Source organism: Oncorhynchus kisutch, linkage group LG20, assembly GCF_002021735.2.
Source record: "Oncorhynchus kisutch isolate 150728-3 linkage group LG20, Okis_V2, whole genome shotgun sequence".
Lineage (NCBI taxonomy): Eukaryota > Metazoa > Chordata > Actinopteri > Salmoniformes > Salmonidae > Oncorhynchus > Oncorhynchus kisutch.
The window spans coordinates 32,027,673-32,050,409 of record NC_034193.2 but is presented as its reverse complement, the minus strand read 5'-3'; the positions used below and the strand labels follow the sequence as shown (position 1 = coordinate 32,050,409).

The 22,737-nt window shown below is 42.7% G+C and overlaps 1 protein-coding gene across 5 annotated transcripts in view; it reads left to right on the top strand.

Moving 5' to 3' along the window:
* Nucleotides 1-15,536: 15,536 nt before the first annotated feature.
* The window catches only part of LOC109865572 (fibroblast growth factor receptor 2), a 98,782-nt gene continuing 91,581 nt past the window's right edge, over nucleotides 15,537-22,737 (top strand). For all 5 annotated transcript variants that reach the window (XM_031799140.1, XM_031799139.1, XM_031799137.1 and 2 more), the window contains exons 1-2: nucleotides 15,537-16,305; nucleotides 21,529-21,802. In XM_031799140.1, coding sequence (XP_031655000.1) covers nucleotides 21,616-21,802 — 187 coding nt within the window. In that variant the 5' untranslated portion in view covers nucleotides 15,537-16,305; nucleotides 21,529-21,615. The remainder of the gene's footprint in view (nucleotides 16,306-21,528; nucleotides 21,803-22,737) is intronic.

Here is a 22,737-nt window from a genome sequence, read left to right as displayed (position 1 = left end):
TAAGGCTGGGTTTCTGTATAGCACTTTGTGACATCGGCTGATGTAAAAAGGGCTTTATAAATACATTTGATTGATTGATTTCCAACAATTCATGATTGTAGCGAAGTTATCATTATCTTAAGCATTTGTGTGCAACAGAAACACACTTGACTTCTCTCTGTATGTATTTTCTTTTCTGCACGTTCTACTTTCTCCGGACAAGGCCCTAATTCTTGCGACGGTGCAAAAGAGGCAGATGAGCCGGCATCCTGATGAGACTACTTTGTCATGCAAATAAACCACCTCTACCTTCCATTCTGTTGGCGAACGTACAGTCACTAGAGAACAAACTGGATGAGCTCTGTTTGAGACTATTCTATCAACGGGACCTGAAGAAATGTAATATTGTATGTTTCAAAGAGTCGTGGCTGAACAAGGACATGGATAATAGACATCTCGCTGGCTTTTCCATGTATCGTAAAGACAGCAGCCTCATGTAAGATGAGGGGGAGGGGTATGTTTCTTTGTTAACAACAGCTGGTGCACGATCTCTACTGTTAAGGAAATCTCAAGTTTTTGCTCGCCCGAGTTAGAATAACTCATGTTAAGCTGCAGACCATACTATTTACCAATAGAGTTTTCGTAGCTGTCTATTTACCACCACAAACCATTGTGGGTACTAAGACCGCACTCAACGAACTGTATAGGGCCATAAGTAAACAAAAAATAAACACCCAGAGGAAGTGCTTCTTGTGGCCTGTGATTTTAATGCAACTAGAGGCAATAAAATGCTTGATCACCTTTACTCCACACACAGAAATACATACAATGCTCTCCCTTTCCCTCTCTTAAGCAAATCTGACCATAACTCTATCCTCCTGATTCTTGCTTACAAGTACAAACTCAAACTGGAAGTACCCGCAAGTGGTGCGATGAAGCGGATGCTAACCTACAGGACTGTTTCGCTAGCACAGACAAGTATATGTTCCAGGATTCATCCAATAACATTGAGGAGTTCACCACATCAGGCGCCAGCTTCATTAATAAGTGTCATCCCCACAGTGACCATACGTACATATCCCAACCAGAAGCCATAGAGTACAGGCAACATCACACTGAGCTAAACTAAAGGCTAGAGCTGCTGCTTTCAAGGAGCGGACCTCTAATCCTGACACTTATAAGAAATCCCGCTATGACCTCAGATGAGCCTTCAACAGACAAAATGCCAATACAGGACTAAGATTGAATCCTACTGCTCTGAAGCTCATCGGATGTGGCAGGGCTTGCAAACTTTCACAGAATACAAAGAGAAACCCAGCCACGAATTAACTAGTGATGCGAGCCTACCAGACGAGCTAAATGCCTTCTATGCTAGCTTCTGCACAAGCAACAATGAACCATGCATTTTATTTAACTGGGCAAGTCAGTTAAGAACACATTCATTATTTTTAATGACGGCCAAAGGAAGGGTGGGTTAACTGCCTTGTTCAGGGGCAGAACGACCGATTTTTACCTTGTCAGCTCAGGGATTCAATCTTACAACCTTACGGTTAACTAGTCCAACGCTCTAACCACCTGCTTTACATTGCACTCCATGAGGAGCCTGCCTGTTACGCAAATGCAGTAAGAAGCCAAGGTAAGTTGCTAGCATTAAACTAATCTTATAAAAACAATCAATCAATCAACCAACAATCATAATCACTAGTTAACTACACATGGTTGCTGATATTACTCGTTTATCTAGCGTGTCCTGCGTTGCATATAATCGATGCGGTGCGCATTCGCGAAAAAAGGACTGTCGTTGCTCCAACGTGTACCTAACCATAAACACCAATGCCTTTCTTAAAATCAATACACAAGTATATATTTTTAAACCTGCGTATTTAGGTAATATTGCCTGCTAACATGAATTTCTTTTAACTAGGGAAATTGTGTCACTTCTCTTGCGACAGAGTCAGGGTATATGCAGCAGTTTGGGCCGCCTGGCTCGTTGCGAACTGTGTGAAGACTATTTCTTCCTAACAAAGACAGACAACTTCGCCAAACGGGGGATGATTTAACAAAATCGCATTTGTGAAAAAAGCACAATCGTTGCCCATCAATACCTTTCTTTAAATCAATACAAAGAAGTATATATTTTTAAACCTGCATATTTAGCTAAAAGATATCCAGGTTAGCAGACAATATTAACCCGGGGAAATTGTGTCATTTCTCTTGCGTTCATTGCACGCAGAGTCAGTGTATATGCAACAGTTTGGGCCACCTAATTTGACAGAATTGTATGTAATTATGACATAACATTGAAGGTTGTGCAATGTAACAGGAATATTTAGAATTATGGATGCCACCCGTTAGATGAAATACGGAATGGGTCCGTATTTCACTGAAAGAATAAACGTTTTGTTTTCGAGATGATAGTTTCCGGATTCGACCATATTAATGACCTAAGGCTCGTATTTCTGTGTATTAATATGTTATAATTAAGTCTATGATTTGATAGAGCAGTCTGACTGAGCGATGGTAGGCACCAGCAGGCTCGTAAGGATTCATTCAAACAGCACTTCCGTGCGTTTTGCCAGCAGCTCTTTGCAATGCTTCCAGCATTGCGCTGTTTATGACTTCAAGCCTATCGTCTCCCGAGATTAGGCTGGTGTAACCAATGTGAAATGGCTAGCTAGTTAGCGGGGTGCGCGCTAATAGAGTTTCAAAAGTCACTTGCTCTGAGACTTGGAGTAGTTGTTCCCCTTGCTCTGCATGGGTAACGCTGCTTCGAGGGTGGCTGTTGTCGATGTGTTCCTGGTTCGAGCCCAGGTAGGAGCGAGGAGAGGGAGGGACGGAAGCTATACGGTTACACTGGCAATATTAAAGTGCCTATAAGAAATCAAATCAAATCAAATTTTATTTGTCACATACACATGGTTAGCAGATGTTAATGCGAGTGTAGCGAAATGCTTGTGCTTCTAGTTCCGACAATGCAGTAATAACCAACAAGTAATCTAACTAACAATTTCAAAACTACTGTCTTATACACAGTATAAGGGGATAAAGAATATGTACATAAAGATATATGAATGAGTGATGGTACAGAGCAGCATTAGGCAAGATACAGTAGATGGTATCGAGTACAGCATATACATATGAGATGAGTATGTAAACAAAGTGGCATAGTTAAAGTGGCTAGTGATACATGTATTACATAAGGATGCAGTAGATGATATAGAGTACAGTATATAGGTATGCTTATGAGATGAATAATGTAGGGTATGTAACCTTATATTAGGTAGCATTGTTTAAAGTGGCTAGTGATATATTTTACATCATTTCCCATCAATTCCCATTATTAAAGTGGCTGGAGTTGAGTCAGTGTCAGTGTGTTGGCAGCAGCCACTCAATGTTAGTGGTGGCTGTTTAACAGTCTGATGGCCTTGAGATAGAAGCTGTTTTTCAGTCTCTCGGTCCCAGCTTTGATGCACCTGTACTGACCTCGCCTTCTGGATGAAAGCGGGGTGAACAGGCAGTGGCTCGGGTGGTTGTTGTCCTTGATGATCTTTATGGCCTTCCTGTAACATCGGGTGGTGTAGGTGTCCTGGAGGGCAGGTAGTTTGCCCCCGGTGATGCGTTGTGCAGACCTCACTACCCTCTGGAGAGCCTTACGGTTGTGGGCGGAGCAGTTGCCGTACCAGGCGGTGATGCAGCCCGCCAGGATGCTCTCGATTGTGCATCTGTAGAAGTTTGTGAGTGCTTTTGGTGACAAGCCGAATTTCTTCAGCCTCCTGAGGTTGAAGAGGCGCTGCTGCGCCTTCTTCACGATGCTGTCTGTGTGAGTGGACCAATTCAGTTTGTCTGTGATGTGTATGCCGAGGAACTTAAAACTTGCTACCCTCTCCACTACTGTTCCATCGATGTGGATAGGGGGGTGTTCCCTCTGCTGTTTCCTGAAGTCCACAATCATCTCCTTAGTTTTGTTGACGTTGAGTGTGAGGTTATTTTCCTGACACCACACCCCGAGGGCCGTCACCTCCTCCCTGTAGGCCGTCTCGTCGTTGTTGGTAATCAAGCCTACCACTGTTGTGTCGTCCGCAAACTTGATGATTGAGTTGGAGGTGTGCGTGGCCACGCAGTCGTGGGTGAACAGGGAGTACAGGAGAGGGCTCAGAACGCACCCTTGTGGGGCCCCAGTGTTGAGGATCAGCGGGGTGGAGATGTTGTTGCCTACCCTCACCACCTGGGGGCAGCCCGTCAGGAAGTCCAGTACCCAGTTGCACAGGGCGGGGTCGAGACCCAGGGTCTCGAGCTTGATGACGAGCTTGGAGGGTACTATGGTGTTGAATGCCGAGCTGTAGTCGATGAACAGCATTCTCACATAGGTATTCCTCTTGTCCAGATGGGTTAGGGCAGTGTGCAGTGTGGTTGAGATTGCATCGTCTGTGGACCTATTTGGGCGGTAAGCAAATTGGAGTGGGTCTAGGGTGTCAGGTAGGGTGGAGGTGATATGGTCCTTGACTAATCTCTCAAAGCACTTCATGATGACGGAAGTGAGTGCTACGGGGCGGTAGTCGTTTAGCTCAGTTACCTTAGCTTTCTTGGGAACAGGAACAATGGTGACCCTCTTGAAGCATGTGGGAACAGCAGACTGGTATAGGGATTGATTGAATATGTCCGTAAACACACCGGCCAGCTGGTCTGCGCATGCTCTAAGGGCACGGCTGGGGATGCCGTCTGGGCCTGCAGCCTTGCGAGGGTTAACACGTTTAAATGTCTTACTCACCTCGGCTACAGTGAAGGAGAGGCCGCATGTTTTCGTTGCAGGCCATGTCAGTGGCACAGTATTGTCCTCAAAGCGGGCAAAAAAAGTGATTTAGTCTGCCTGGGAGCAAGACATCCTGGTCCGTGACTGGGCTGGTTTTCTTCTTGTAGTCCGTGATTGACTGTAGACCCTGCCACATACCTCTTGTGTCTGAGCCGTTGAATTGAGATTCTACTTTGTCTCTGTACTGGCGCTTAGCTTGTTTGATAGCCTTGCGGAGGGAATAGCTGCACTGTTTGTATTCGGTCATGTTACCAGTCACCTTGCCCTGATTAAAAGCAGTGGTTCGCGCTTTCAGTTTCACGCAAATGCTGCCATCAATCCACGGTTTCTGGTTAGGGAATGTTTTAATCGTTGCTATGGGAACGACATCTTCAACGCACGTTCTAATGAACTCGCACACCGAATCAGCGTATTCGTCAATGTTGTTATCTGACGCAATACGAAACATCTCCCAGTCCACGTGATGGAAGCAGTCTTGGAGTGTGGAGTCAGCTTGGTCAGACCAGCGTTGAACAGACCTCAGCGTGGGAGCTTCTTTTTTTAGTTTCTGTCTGTAGGCAGGGATCAACAAAATGGAGTCGTGGTCAGCTTTTCCGAAAGGAGGGCGGGGCAGGGCCTTATATGTGTCGCGGAAGTTAGAGTAACAATGATCCAAGGTTTTTCCACCCCTGGTTGCGCAATCGATATGCTGATAAAATTTAGGGAGTTTTGTTTTCAGATTAGCCTTGTTAAAATCCCCAGCTACAATGAATGCATCATCCGGATAAATGGATTCCAGTTTGCAAAGAGTCAAATAAAGTTCGTTCAGAGCCATAGATGTGTCTGCTTGGGGGGGATATATACGGCCGTGATTATAATCGAAGAGAATTCTCTTGGTAGATAATGTGTTCGACATTTGATTGTGAGGAATTCTAAATCAGGTGAACAGAAGGATTTGAACATCCAATAGTCAAAGTTATATGAAATACCCATGGTATAGAGAGAAATTGTCCTATAATTCTTATAATAACTACAACCTAAAACTTCTTACCTGAGAATATTGAAGACTCATGTTAAAAGGAACCACCAGCTTTCATATGTTCTCATGTTCTCAGCGAGGAACTTAAACGTTAGCTTTCTTACATGGCACATATTGCACTTTTACTTTCTTCTCCAACACTTTGTTTTTGCATTATTTAAACCAAATTGAACATGTTTCATTATTTATTTGAGGCTAAATTGATTTTATTGATGTATTATATTAAATTAAAATAAGTGTTCATTCAGTATTGTTGTAATTGTCATTATTACAAATAAATAAATAAAAATCACCCGATTAATCAGTATCGGCTTTGTTTGGTCCTCCAATAATCGCTATCGGCGTTGAAAAATCATATTCGGTCGACCTCTACCCCAAATCCGTAAACAAGGGCACCCTCATAGATATCATCCTAACTAACTCGCCCTTCAAATACACCTCTGCTGTTTTCAACCAAGATCTCAGAAATCACTGCCTCATTGCCTGCATCCGTAATGGGTCTGCGGTCAAACGACCAACCCTCATCACTGTCAAGCGCTCCCTAAAACACTTCTGAGAACAGGCCTTTCTAATTGACCTGGCCGGGGTATCCATTGTTCCTGTTCCCAAGAAAGCTAAGGTAACTGAGCTAAACGACTACCGCCCCGTAGCACTCACATCCGTCATCATGAAGTGCTTTGAGAGACTAGTCAAGGACCATATCACCTCCACCCTACCTGACACCCTTGACCCACTCCAATTTGGACCCTGGGTCTCGACCCCGCCCTGTGCAACTGGGTACTGGACTTCCTGACGGGCCGCCCCCAGGTGGTGAGGGTAGGCAACAACATCTCCTCCCCGCTGATCCTCAACACTGGGGCCCCACAAGGGTGCGTTCTGAGCCCTCTCCTGTACTCCCGGTTCACCCACGACTGCGTGGCCACGCACGCCTCCAACTCAATCATCAAGTTTGCGGACGACACAACAGTGGTAGGCTTGATTACCAACAACGACGAGACGGCCTACAGGGAGGAGGTGAGGGCCCTCGGAGTGTGGTGTCAGGAAAATAACCTCACACTCAACGTCAACAAAACTAAGGAGATGATTGTGGACTTCAGGAAACAGCAGAGGGAACACCCCCCCATCCACATCGATGGAACAGTAGTGGAGAGGGTAGCAAGTTTTAAGTTCCTCGGCATACACATCACAGACAAACTGAATTGGTCCACTCACACAGACAGCATCGTGAGGTAGGCGCAGCAGCGCCTCTTCAACCTCAGGAGGCTGAAGAAATTCGGCTTGTCACCAAAAGCACTCACAAACTTCTACAGATGCACAATCGAGAGCATCCTGGCGGGCTGTATCACCGCCTGGTATGGCAACTGCACCGCCCTCAACCGTAAGGCTCTCCAGAGGGTAGTGAGGTCTGCACAACGCATCACCGGGGGCAAACTACCTGCCCTCCAGGACACCTACACCACCCGATGCTACAGGAAGGCCATAAAGATCATCAAGGACATCAACCACCCGAGCCACTGCCTGTTCACCCCGCTGTCATCCAGAAGGCGAGGTCAGTACAGGTGCATCAAAGCTGGGACCGAGAGACTGAAAAACAGCTTCTATCTCAAGGCCATCAGACTGTTAAACAGCCACCACTAACATTGAGTGGCTACTGCCAACACACTGTCAATGCCACTGACTCTACTCCAGCCACTTTAATCATGGGAATTGATGGGAAATGATGTAAATATATCACTAGCCACTTTAAACAATGCTACCTTATATAATGTTACTTACCCTACATTATTCATCTCATATGCATACGTAGATACTGTACTCTATATCATCGACTGCATCCTTATGTAATACATGTATCACTAGCCACTTTAACTATGCCACTTGGTTTACATACTCATCTCATATCTATATACTGTACTCGATATCATCTACTGTATCTTGCCTATGCTGCTCTGTACCATCACTCATTCATATATCTTTATGTACATATTCTTTATCCCCTTACACTGTGTATAAGACAGTAGTTTTTTTTGGAATTGTTAGTTAGATCACTTGTTCGTTATTACTGCATTGTCGGAACTAGAAGCACAAGCATTTCGCTACACTCGCATTAACATCTGCTAACCATGTGTATGTGACAAATAAATTTGATTTGATTTGATTTGATTTGGAATGATATTGACCTCATCCCGTCAGTAGAGGATGCCTGGTTATTCTTTAAAAGTGCCTTCCTCACCATCTTAAATAAGCATGCTCCATTAAAAAAAAATCGAACTAGGAATAGATATAGTCCTTGGTTCACTCCATACCTGTCTGCCCTTGACCAGCACAAAAACATCCTGTGGTGTTCTGCATTAGCAACAAATAGCCCCCGTGATATGCAACTTTTTAGGGAAGTTAGGAACCAATATACACAGGCAGGTAGGAAAGCTAAGGCTAGCTTTCAAACAGAAATTTGCATCCTGTAGTACAACTCAAAAAAGTTCTGGGACACTGTAAAGTCCATGGAGAATAAGAGCACCTCCTCCCAGCTGCCCACTGCAATGAGCCTAGGAAACACTGTCATTACCGATAAATCCACAATAATTGAGAATTTCAATAAGCATTTTTCTACGGCTAGCCATGCTTTCCACCTGGCTACCCCTACCCCAGTCAACAGCCCTGCGCTCCCCACAGCAACTCACACAAACCTCCCCCACTTCTCCTTCACCCAAATCCAGACAGCTGATGTTCTGAAAGAGCTGCAAAATCTGGACCCCTACAAATCAGCCGGGATAGACAATCTGGACCCTGTCTTTCTAAAATGATCTGCCAAAATGTTTGCAACCCCTATTACTAGCCTGTTCAACCTCTCTTTCGTATCGTCTGAGATTCCCATCTTTGAGATTCCCATCTGACCAGACGATTCCCATCGTCTGGTCATCCCCCTCTTCAAAGGGGGAGAGACTTTAGACCCAAACTGCTACAGACCTATATCTATTCTACCCTGCCTTTCTAAGGTCTTTGAAAGTCAAGTTAACAAACAGATTACCGACCATTTCGAATCTCACCGTACCTTCTCCGCTATGCAATCTGGTTTCAGAGCTGGTCAGGGGTGCACCTCAGCCACGCTCAAGGTCCTAAACAACAGCATAACCGCCATCGATAAGAGACATTACGGTGCAGTCATACTCATCGACCTGGCTAAGGCTTTCAACTCTGTCAATCACAACATTATTTTTTGCAGACTCAACAGCTTGGTTTCTCAAGTGATTGCCTCGCTTGGTTCACCAACAACATCTCCGATAGAGTTCAGTATTTCAAATCGGAGGGCCTGTTGTCCAGACCTCTGGCAGTCTCTATGGCGATGCCAGAGGGTTCAATTCTCGGGCCGACTCTCTTCTCTGTATACATCAATGATTCTCTGATCCACCTCTACGCAGAAGACACCATTCTGTTGGACACTGTGTTAACTAACCTCCAGATGAGCTTCAATGCCATACAACTCTCCTTCTGTGGCCTCCAACTGCTCTTATATGCAAGTAAAACTAAATGCATGCTCTTCAACCGATCGCTGCCCGCACCTGCCCGCCTGTCCAGCATCACTACTCTGGACGGTTCTGACTTAGAATATGTGGACAACTACAAATACCTAGGTGTCTGGTTAGACTGTAAACTCTCCTTTCAGACTCACATTGAACATCTCCAATCCAAAATTAAATATAGAATCGGCTTCCTATATTGCAACAAAGCATCCTTCACTCATGCTGCCAAACATACCCTCGTAAAACTGACCATCCTACCGATCCTCGAATTTGGCGATGTCATTTACAAAATAGCCTCAACACTCTACTCAACAAATTGGATGCAGTCTACCACAGTGCCATCCGTTTTGTCACCAAAGCCTCATATACAACCCACCACTGCGACCTGTATGATCTCGTTGGATGGCCCTCGCTTCATACTCGTCGCCAAACCCACTGGCTCCAGGTCATCTACAAGTCTCTGCTAGGTAAAGCCCTGCCTTATCTCAGCTCACTGGTCACCATAGCAGCACCCACCTGTAGCACGTGCTCCAGCAGGTATTTCTCACTGGTCACCCCCAAAGCCAATTCTTCCTTTGGCTGCCTCTCCTTACAGTTCTCTGCTGCCAATGACTGGAATGAACTGCAAATAATTCTGAAGCTGGAGACTCTTACCGCCCTCACTAGCTTTAAGCACCAGCTCTCAGAGCAGCTCACAGATCACTGCACCTGTACATAGCTCATCTGTAAATAGCCCATCCAATCTACCTCATCCCCATACTGTATTTATTTATTTATTTATCTTGCTCCTTTGCACCCCAGTATCTCAACTTGCACATTCATATTCTGCACATCCTACCATCCCAGTGTTTAATTGCTATATTGTAATTACTTTGCCATGGCCTATTTGTTGCCTTACCTCTCTTATCCTACCTCATTTGCACATGCTGTATGTCGATTTTTCTACTGTATTATTGATTGTATGTTTGTTTAATCCATGTGTAACTCTGTGTTGTTGTATGTTTCAAACTGCTTTGCTTTATCTTGGCCAGGTCGCAGTTGCAAATGAGAACTTGTTCTCAACTAGCCTACCTGGTTAAATAAAGGTGAAATAAAATACATAAATAAATACATTTAAATAAAGCCTGCCTGGGGAAAGGATGGGGGCCAGAGCACAATGCACCACCAAACACAAGTTGTAGTATTTAAGAGACTGCAAAAAATGTGTCTGCTTGTATATTTAGCAATGAATCAGCCCATAAGAACATCGCTGAAAGAAGTCCAATGGCTCTATCTAACAAGGACAACCATATCTACATCCACAAAAATGTATAGTGCAATCAGTATAACATAGAACCTTTGCGAAATCTCACAAAGCAGGACTACATGCATTTTTAGATCTCGCCCCCCCCATCAAAACACCAGAAGCTGTCATAGGGTGTATCTTTCAGCCGCGAAGTCCTGACCTGCCTTCCTCCTGGGAAATTATGTGTGAAACACATCTCACTGTCCTAGAAATGCCTCAGAAATTATGAAAACAAGCCAAGATTCCCCCAGAGAGGAATTCTCCTTTAAAGAACAGGAGATTGCAGTATATACAGGTCAGTGCCAGGAACGTATTCAATGTGTAGGGATACTGGATTGGGTGACTTAGGTACAGTGCATTCGTAAACCATTCAGATGCCTTAACTTTTTCCACATTTTGTTACGTTATAGCCTTATTCTTAATAAAAGAATGTCCTCATCAATCTACACACAATACCCCATAATACCCCATAATGACAAACCAAAAACAGGTTTTAGAAATGTTTGCAAATGTATAAAAAATATAAACAGAAATACCTTTTTTTTATTTTTACCCCCTTTTACATGATATCCAATTGCGATCCAATTACCATCTTGTCTCATCGCTGCAACTCCCCAACAGGCTCGGGATAGGCGAAGGTCGAGTCATGCATCCTCCAAAACATGACCTGCCAAACGCCCGCTTTACCCGGAAGCCAGCTGCACCAATGTGTTGGAGGAAACACGTTCAACTGACGACCGAAGTCAGCTTGCATGCTTCTGGCCCGCCACAAGGAGTCTCTGTTACGATGCAAATCAGGAATTAAATTGATTGGACATGATTTGGAATGGCAAACACCTGTCTATATAAGGTCCCACAGTTGTCAATGCATGTCAGAGTAAAAACCAAGCCATGAGGTTGAACGAATTGTCCGTAAAGCTACGAGACAGGGTTGTGTCGAGGCACAGATCTGGGGCAGTATTGAAGGTTCCCAAGAACACAGTGGCCTCCATCATTCTTAAATGGAAGAAGTTTGGAATCACCAAGGGCTGGCCGTCCGGCCAAACTGAGAAATTGGGGGGGAAGGACCTTGGTAAGGGAGGTGACCAAGAACCCGATGGTCACTCTGACAGAGCTCCAGAGTTCCTCTGTGGAGATGGAAGAACCTTCCAGAAGGACAACATCTCTGCAGCACTCCACCAATCAGGCCTTCACGAAAGCCACTCCTCAGTAAAAGGCACATGACAGCCCACTTGGAGTTTGTCAAAAGGCACCTAAAGGACTCTTAGACCATAAAAACAAGATTCTCTGGTCTGATGAAATCAACATTAAACTCTTTGGCCTGAATGCCAAGCATCACAGCTGAAGGAAACCTTGCACCATCCCTATGGTGAAGCATAGTGGCAGCATCATGCTGTAGGGATGTTTTTCAGCGGAAGGGACTGGGAGACTAGTCTTGATCGAGGGAAAGATGAACGGACCAAAGTACAGATGATGAATACCTGCTCCAGAGGACTCAGGTCCTCAGACTGGGGTGAAGGTTCACCTTACAACAAGACAACGACCCTAAGCACCCAGCCAATACAACGCAGGAGTGGCTTCAGGACAAGTTGCTGAATATCCTTGAGTGGCCAAGCCAGAGCCCAGACTTGAACCTGATCCAACATTTTTGGAGAGACCTGAAAATAGCTGTGCTGCAATGCTCTCCATCCAACCTGACAGCTTGAGAGGATCTGCAGAGAAGAATGGGAGAAACTCCCCAAATACAGGTGTGCCAAGCTTCTTGCATCATACCCAAGAAGACTCAAGACTGTCATTGCTGCCAAAGGTGCTTCAACAAAGTACTGAGTAAATGTGCTGTTTCGGTGTTTTATTTTTGATACATTTGCAAAAATGTCTAAAAACCTGTTTTCGCTTTGTCATTATGGGGTATTGTCTGTATATTGATGAGGGAATAAAAAAAAACAATTTTAGAATAAGGCTTTAACGTAGCAAAATGTGAAAAAGGTATGGGGGTCTGAGTACCTTCCGATTGCACTGTACAGTAGCTGGATAGGTTAGTAACATTGGCTAGCTTTCAATAAATTGGCTAAATGGTCAACAGAGTTATCTCTTCATATAATCAAGACAAGCTATATCTGTTCCTCTTCATTAGAAAGCAGCTCGCGTTTTCACAAGAGGGTGTGTTTACAAAGTTGATAGAAGCAGGCCATCGGCTGCCTTTATCACAAGGGGTATGAACGGGAGATCAGATCAACTGTTTAGTAGTTGGCAAATTTGCCTGAGCGGCTAAGTGTTGAAATATACCTCTTTATGAGAAAATGTGCAAGATTTGAAGGTGCCAAAAAATGTTATAGTTATCATAACAGTGTTTTACTGTCATATAGTTATACAAAAAATCTGCTCCTCCCGTGATGGGGATCGATCAAATTCATGTTTTAAACCTCTATGGGATCTGTGTCCCTAAACCAGGATGGTTGTTGCTAATGTGACTAGAATGACGTTGTATACAACAGCCAACTTTCCGGGACATAGACATGTCTTATATGGGCAGAAATCAGTGGCTATTACAGTAAAAAAATATCATGCTATTGTTTGAGGAGAGTGCACAACAACAAAAAACTTTTATCACGGCAACTGGTTTGATACATTCAGTAATCTTGCTCTGATTTGTCATCCTGAGGGTCCCAGAGATAAAATGTAGCATAGTTTTGTTTGATAAATGTTCAAATGTAGGAACTGAGGTCTACAGTTTGACCCACCACTGTCTTTGTGTCACGCCCTGACCATGGAGAGCCCTTGGGGTTCTCTATGGTGTTTTAGGTCAGGGCGTGACTAGGGGGGATTCTAGATATTATTTTTCTATGTTGGTGTGTGTATATGGTTCCCAATTGGAGGCAGCTGATAATCGTTGCCTCTAATTGGGGAGAATATGTAGTGTGTCCTTTTTCCCACCTGCTATGTGGGATATTGTTTTGTATGAGTGCCTATGTGCACTAAGTATTTCACGATCGTCATATCTTTGTTGTTTTGGAAGTTTCACTATCCTTAAAATGTGGAACTCTATTCACGCTGCGCCTTGGTCTAATTATTCGTCTAGATCTATAAGCTAATGATCCATCATGTATGACATTCCTTGGAGTGTCCACCACCTAAAAAAACGTAAATTTTGTATTACCATAATATTTTTGAAAGTTCTCTATAGTTATGTACTTGAAAATGTATCAATTGACCAATTCGGGACATTTGGGCAAACTCCTGGCAGACTTGATACAACATATTGTGCAGTACTGTAATTATTCACTGGATCAGTCTGAAACTTTGCACACACACACACTGCTTCCATCTGGTGGCCAAAATCTAAATTACACCTAGACTCCTATCTGAAAGTGTGGACTTTCTCTTGCATTTCAAAGATGATGATTTATTTTTTGAAAACGCATGTTTTTTCGTTTGTATTACATTTTACCAGATCTAATGTGTTCTCGTACATTAATTTCACATTTCCACCAACTTCAAAGTGTTTCCTTTCAAAAGCTATCAAGAATATGATTAACCTTGCTTCAGGTCCTGAGCTATAGGCAGTTAGATTTGGGCATGTCATTTTAGGCGAAAATTTAAGAAAAGGGTACGATCCTTATTAAGGCTTTGGTCCACCACCTAATTAGGGACAGGAAGACAATAGCGAACTAGTAGCACATGGGCCCAACCAAGGCAATAGCCTAAAGAAACCCAACATGATGAAATTTCATTCAAAAATACATGCTGTTCAAAAGGTGGTGAAAATGGAAAGTTGCAAATAGGGTTAGGTGAAGGAACAGGGGAGTTTGCTTGAATGACTTCCTTGTCGTTCTTGTATTGGGAGTAAACTGCAGCAGAACTCTTTCTCACCCCTTCTCCTCTAACCCCCCCCCCCCCCTCTTTGTTTCGAACCAAGCTGTCACCTTCATCTCTCTGATGGCTTTACTGCAATAGCGAGTGAAAGGGAGAGAAAAACAGAGATAGAGAACGCTCCATTCACAGCACACCACCTCGCGTTTGGTAACAGCCTTATTAGCTGCTCTATTCATCCTGAATATGGGAGGGTTCCTTCCTATAAACACACATTCTACTCACTACTGGAAGAGAACAAAAAATAACTTTAGGGAGAGATTAGTAGTCCTCTGCCTCCCTCCTTTCCTCCCTCCCTCCATCTCTCTCTCTATTCCACTCCACTCAATTCACAGGGCTTTATTGGCATGGGAAACATGTGTTTACATTGCCAATGCAAGTGAAATAGATAATAAACAAAAGAGAATTAAACAATAAAAATCAACAGTAAACATTACACTCACAAAGGTTCTAAAGGAATAGAGACATTTAAAATGTCATTATGGCTATATACAATGTGCAAATAGACAAAGTACAAAAGGGAAAATAAATAAACATAAATATGGGTTGCATTCACAATGGTGTTTGTTCTTCACTGGTTGCCATTTTCTTGTGGCAACAGGTCACAAATCATGCTACTGTGGTATTTCACCCAATAGATATGGGAGTTTATCAAACTTGGATTTGTTTTAGAATTCTTTGTTGGTCTGTTTAATCTGAGGGAAATATGTGTCTCTACTCTCTATGGCCATACATTTGGCAGGAGTTAAGGAAGTGCAGCTCAGTTTCCAACTCTTTTTCAGGGCCCCTTGAAATGGGGGAGGGGGGCTCATCTCATACAAAACACTGTACCCGAACCCTGTGAGAATGATAGGCAATAGACAACAAGCCTACTGCTCCCGTATGTCAACATTATTCATGATATACAACATGGTAATAATACATGCATTCCCTATTGCTATTCTACATATGACTTGTGCGCATCAGGTGTTGTGTCCGCACGGGGGCGTAGTTACTGCAAGTTGCGCCAAGCCAACGAGGGGTAGAGGAGAACCCCTATTACCTATACAGTACAACGTTTGTAGTGAGCTCCGTAGGTTGAGCTCTCTCTCTCCTTCGGCGTACAGAGCAAGGAAGGCTCGTAGTTTCTTTCTAGGCAAAAGCGTAGAAAGAGGTAGACACTGAGGTTTGATTGGCGGAGGAATTCAGAGCCAGGAAACGGATCGAATTTCAGGGGGGAGTGATACCCACTGAAGTGAGGGAGGAGGGGGTTGTGTGTGTGTGTGTGTGTGAGGACGTAAGGAGCAGAACAAATCTTCTAAAACCCGAAAAAGCGTCTGAGGACAGTACTACTATGATTTTCCGGGAAGAAGACGTTCTGCCGTGAGAGATCATAAATTGATGGATTCTTCTTTTTGGAATTTATATATATTTTTTACGCATTACTTCTTCATAAAGTACATAGGCCCTTCGTTTGGATGAAGAGTGCGCTCGCGGTGGAACACTGACATGTTTTGAGTTGAAGAAACTGTATGAACTTGCTGAATAAGAAAAGTTTTGGAGACGTAACGTTAGCTAGCTAACTATTTCAAGTTCTTTTCAAGGATGTATGCATTTCAATTCAACATTTTTCAAGTGCAATGGAACACCAGTAATTTCGGGATTTAAGAGTCTCGCCAGTGATCTGAGTTGTTGCTCGTTGGATTTGAGGGTAATAAAAATCGTTTCTTGGCATTTTTGGTAATGTGAAGAGAATTCGCTCCGTGAGGACTATAGGGTACACGCCTCCTGCCTTTTCCGTGCATGCGACTCGGAGGTCTTTCAGACTTCGTAGTTATTCGTGGTAAGTATTCTGGCAGTTTTATTGTGGGCATAGATTTCAAATAGTTATTGTTATATTCGTCCTAGAATAATGGAGAATATAGCTAATTTGTAATGTTTCCAAGTTTTAGAAATCTTTATGGGGAACCAGTTTGCTACACAAATGATCATCACGCGCATGCAATGTGATTTATTGTTAATAACTTTTTTAAATCATGAGAGATTAACCTAATTTGTTATTCTAAAGAGTTGTGAAATTACACATGTTATGCATAGGCTACTTTAATAGCGAACTTGATTTGACAGTCGAATCATAATACATTGCTAATATAATGTAGACCTACTCATTTTCTACAACGAAACAAGAGCTCGTTTTTGCCATTTCTGAAAAATATAATATTTTTCATTCAATAACAGCTGCCATTATGGCAACGTTTACCATGTCTTCCCCTCAATTACAAAAATACAATTCAAGCAATGGTTGCAGCACCCATGAGTGTTCATTATAACAACATTGTTTTGGTTATTTATTACTTTGCTTAATTTTCTACATTGCATTTATGGTGCCAATTACAATTAACACGTTGTGTTTTAACAAATGATTTGAATATCAATAGGAATTCAATCAGCGGAATAAATGTTATTCAGAAGCCTTGGTTTACATGGGGGCCAGGAAAACGTGTGGATATGCATATAAGGAAAAGCCCTCATGAGTCCGAACTTGTTGTTGGACGTCATGTTGTTGACAGCAGCAACTCATAAAGCGTTTGTCAAAGCTATAGGCTATACACTGGATAGATCTAAAACACCTACATCAGCAAAAGTAGGCTAGACCTAGGCGAATTGTCGATACAAAAAATTACCCATGAATTGTCAGTTACCTTGCTCCGCTGGCCTACAGTGTCCATTTCCCTTTGCTTTGCAATAGACTATTGAGAAACAAAATAGACGACTTATCGATTTGTAAGTAAACCATCATCCTAAAACAAGGTAGCCTGCCCACTCTAGCCTGGTCCAATCACGTTGCACGAGAGGGATGCATTCAGGCCACAGGCAACATCCCATGATGTAATGCCCGGGTCATTAGAGGGTTGTTACTGGTTACCACAGTCACAAAGTCGAAATGATCTATTTCTTAAAAATTTATGAAAGTCTAAATTAGATTTTTCGTCTTAATTTAAGGTTATGGTTAGGAGTAAGGTTAGCAGTGTGGTTCGGGTTTGGTTAGCCGACTAAACCCAATTCCACGATTTAAGATGGAGTTGAGCAGCGACTAGAGTAGGCATACTGGAGTTCTAACGTTTTTATAAAAAACTACGGATTTCAGCACTCTAAAGAATTCGGGCTATTCTGGATTTCAGCACCCAAAGAAATGTGGGCTATTCTGGATTTCAGCACCCAAAGAAATGTGGGCTATTCTTTGGGTGCTGAAATCTGTAGATTTTTGTTAAAATCTTAATTTTATGTGATGTTGGAGCTCGGCCACATTAGTCGCTGCTCAAATCCATTGTAAATCGTGGACTTGAGTATAGCCGGCTAGGATTAGGTTTAAAATCAGATATTAAGAAGATAAATTGTAAAAATAGGCAGGGTTTAGCCATAACTATGACTTTAAACCCAACCCTAAAGATGAATGAAAACCAAAATGAGCTTTTTGGTCTTCATTTAAGGTTAGGGTAAGACATGAGGAAAGCTGCTTGGTTAGGGTTAGGTTAGCCGACTAAACTCAACTCCACGATTTACAATGGCGTTGAGCGGCGTCGAGTGTGGGCAAACTGGAGTTCCAATGTCTTTATAAAAAAAACGTATTTCAGCACCCCAAAAATGCGGGCTATTCTGTCTGGATTTCAGCATCCAAAGAAATGCGGGCTATAAATACGTAGTTTTTAGTGTCGTCGGAGCTCCAGTCCACCCTTTACTCAACTCCATCGTAAATCGTGGAATTGAGTTTAGTCAGCTAGCGTTAGCTTAAAAATATGATTTTAAGTAGAGAAATTGTAGAAATAGGCCAGGGTTTAGCCATAATTATGATTTTGTGGCTGTGGTAACTAGTGACAACCTCATTAGAGATGAACCAGAATCTATAGACACCTTTCAAAGTTTCTGTGGGGTTTGGGGTCACTTAGAAATGCCCTTTTTTGCCCATTAAAATAACATCAAATTGATCAGAAATACAGTCTAGACATTGTTAATGTTGTTAATGGCAGCTTCATTAAATAGTACAAAACACCAGTCTCAATGTCAACAGTGAAGAGGCGACTTCGGGATGATGGCCTTCTAGGCAGAGTTGCAAATAAAAAGCCATATCTCAGACTGGCCAATAAAAATAAAATATTAAGATGGGCAAAATAACACAGACTCTGGACAGAGGAACTCTGCCTAGAAGGCAAGCATCCCGGAGTCGCCTCTTCACTGTTGACGTTGAGACTGGTGTTTTGCGGGTACTATTTAATGAAGCTGCCAGTTGAGGACTTGTGAGGCTTCTGTTTCTCAAACTAGACACTAATGTATTTGTCCTCTTGCTCAGTTGTGCACCGGGGCCTCCCACTCCTCATTCTATTCTGGTTAGGGCCAGTTTGCGCTGTTCTGTGAAGGGAGTAGTACACAGTGTTGTACTAGATCTTCATTTTCTTGGCAATTTCTTTCATGGAATAGCCTTCATTTCTCAGAACAAGAATAGACTGACAAGTTTCAGAAGAAAGTTATTTGTTTCTGGCCATTTTAAGCCTGTAATCGAACCCACAAATGCTGATGCTCCAGATACTTTGCAAATCAAAAGAAGGCCATTGCTTCAGTTGTATTGCTTCTTTAATCAGGGCAACAGTTTTTAGCTGTGCTAACATACTTGCAAAATGGTTTTCTAATGATCAATTAGCCTTTTAAAATGATCAACTTGGATTAGCTAACACAACGTGCCATTGGAACACGGGAATGATGGTTGCTGATAATTGGCCTCTGTATGCCTATGTAGATATTCCATAAAAAATCAGTTGCTTCCAGCTACAATAGTAATTTACAACATTAACAATGTATACAACTGTATTTTGGATTAATTTGATGTTATTTTAATTGACAAAAAAATTGTTTTTCTTTCAAAAACAAGGACATTTCTAAAGTGACTACAAACCTTTGAAAGGTAGTATATGTATCTTCCTGGGTAAACCAATCAATACATCGCAGCTGTAGCAGAAGGCACTACAGGGGTCTCGGTGCAGCCGGCTCCAAACCTCCAGAGACTGTTAAATCGGAATGCACCACCACAGATTTCTGGCCAATAGATTGATGTGTCCTTGTGTATTCCATTTCAATTATAAAATGCATAATCATAGGGCTACAATTAAGTTAATTTATTTAGCAACTGATAAGTATGCATATTCTTTAATAAATCGACTTCAAATGGAAAGCAACAGGTTGCGCACAAGGATAAGACATATACTATCAGTATTGGATGATTTGATTATTGATTGTTGCCTGCTCTCTCGGATCAGAAGACAGTGATGTTTGGTGGAATTTGATATTCCACAACTGGACATTTTCAGTTATAATAATAATAATAACCACAATAACAATAATAATAATTGTGTTAGTGAAATGGTAATAACTACAGTACCTACATAGCCTAGTGATACATATTTTTTTCTTAATAACTAACAAAGTCTATTCAATGCTGATTCTCTGAGAAACTGTTTATATATGTAAAACTTCACTTCAATGTGATCAAATCAAATGTTATTTGTCATATGCGCCGAATACAACAGGTAGACCTTACAGTGAAATGCTTACTTACCATCCCTTAGCCAACAATGCAATTAAAATAAATAAAAAATACCTGAAAGAATAAGAATTAAAAGTAACAAATAATTAAAGAGCAGCAGTAAAATAATAATAGCGAGACTATATACAGGGGGTACCAGTACAGAGTCAATGTGCGGGGGCACTAGTTAGTTGAGGTAGTTGAGGTAGTATGTACATGTAGGTAGAGTTATTAAAGTGATTATGCATAGATCATAACAGAGTAGCAGCAGCGTAAAAGAGGGGGGTGGGGCAATGCAAATAGTCTGGGTAGCCATTTGATTAGATGTTCAGGAGTCTTATGGCTTGGGGGTAGGAGCTGTTTAGATGCCTCTTGGACCTAGACTTGGCGCTCCGGTACCGCTTGCCATGCAAGAGTCTATGACTAGGGTGGCTGGTGTCTTTGACAATTTTTAGGGCTTTCCTCTGACACCGCCTGTTATAGAGGAGCTGGATGGCAGGAAGCTTGGCCACAGTGATATACTGGGCCATACGCACTACCCTCCAGAGGGGGAATTATTTTTGTCTTGCCCTCTTCACGACTGTCTTGGTGTGCTTGGATCATGTTAGTTTGTTGGTGATGTAGACACCAAGGAACTTGAAGCTCTTAACCTGCTCCACTACTGCCACGTCCTTTTGTTGTAGTCCACAATCATTTCAGCCTTAGAATGCAAGCATCAAATCCACTCAATAGAAATGCTACATACTCATGCGGCGTGTATTGTAATTGTGAACGTGAGGATTTGCGACAATGGGTTGGACGTAAAGGTAGGTGTAGTGTGGTTGTGTGCTGAGCTGAGGTGCATCAGAGCTTTGGTATGTCTGTGGCAAGGCTTGTTTGACAGCATTTTGTGACACTCTCTCCGTCTCTCATACCCACTCTTTCTATACGTGCTATTTGAATAGGTGAGACAGGTAAGAAATAGAGACAAGAGAGTTTAGCAGAGTATAGTATACAGACGTAGGATCTTAATTTGAGTCAATTTGCTACAGCAGGAAAATAATCCTGCAGCAACAGGAAATGTGGATTATAATTAATGGACATTTTTTGTAGGGGTTGGTATATTTTTTTGTTAGGCCAAATCAAGTCTGACATTTTAAAGTGGAAATTACAAACTTTAGAAGCCTTTTTAAACCTTGAATACACTACAAGTTTACATTTTCAAATTAAGATTCTACATCTGTGGTGTAAATGCAGAATTGCTTCATTTTCTACGTCAATACAAATTTTCCTCTTTTGGTTTTCTCCCTCTTCTCCCTCATCCTTTCCCCCCACATTATAAAATAATGTAACCCCTGCCTACCTTTCCCTTCAATCTATTCCTACCTCCCTACCTCCCTCCCTCCCTCCCTACCTACCTACCTACCTACCTACCTACCTACCTACCTACCTACCTACCTACCTACCTACCTACCTACCACTCTTTTCCCAACTTTCTTGTCCCGCCCACAGCATTTCCTCAGCCCAGGTGATTGGGGGAATTCACAGTGAGTGACAGGCCACACAGCCTGCAGTTGATGATTGGGTGGAGCCCTTCAGATGGGATCAGTGTCCAGGGGGAGGCGGAGCCTGAGGAGGGGGGGATGGGGGGGAGACTTGCCCTCCTCTAACAGGATGGCCTCGTGGGCCTGGCTGCTCACCGCCGTCCTGCTGTCCCTAGTGATGGCTACTGTGGCGAGGCCACCGTACACTGTCGCCGAGGAAGAGGCTACGCTAGAACCTGAAGGTAAGACACTGGCTCCTCATTGGCTGTATTATTTACTTTGTTGCCCCTAGCCAGATACTGATCTAAGCTCTGTTTAGGGGTATCCCCCTACAATGGTTACGGTTAAGATTTGGGAAAGGTAAGATGATCCTATACTGAACAAACATATAAACGCAACATGCAACAATTTCAAGGATTTTACTGAGTTGCAGTTCTAATGAGGAAATCAGTCAATTGAAATCAATTCATTAGGCATCAATCTATGGATTTCACATGACTGAAAATACAGATATGCATCTGTTGGTCATAGATACCTAATAAAAAATAGGCTTCACAATGGGCTTCAGGATCTCGTCACAGTATTTCTGTGCATTCAAATTGCCATCAATAAAATGCAATTGTGCTCATTGTCTGTAGGTTATGCCTGCCCATACCATAACAGCCACTATGGGGGCATTCTGTTCACAATGTTGACATCAGCAAACCGCTCACCCACACAACGCCATACATGCGGTCTGTGGTTGTGAGGCCGGTTGGACATACCAAATTCTCTAAAACGACATTGGAGGCGGCTTATGGTAGAGAAATGAATGTTCAATTTTCTGGCAACAGCACACTCCCTCAAAACTTGAGTTATTTGTGGCATTCTGTTGTGTGATAAAACTGCACATTTTAGAGTGGCCTTTTATTGTTGTTTTATTGTCCCCAGCACAAAGTGCACCTGTGTAATGCTCATGCTGTTTAATCAGCTTCTTGATATGCCACACCTGTCAGGTGGATGGATTATCTTGGCAAAGGAGAAATGCTCACTTATTTGAGAGAAATAAGCTCTTTGTGCGTATGGAACATTTCTGTGCTCTTTTATTTAAGCTCAGGAGGTAATGTTGCTGTAAGACTCTCTTTGGCCCTTTAGCTCTTGTATTGTACCACTTATTGTACACTGTTAGGGTGATAGT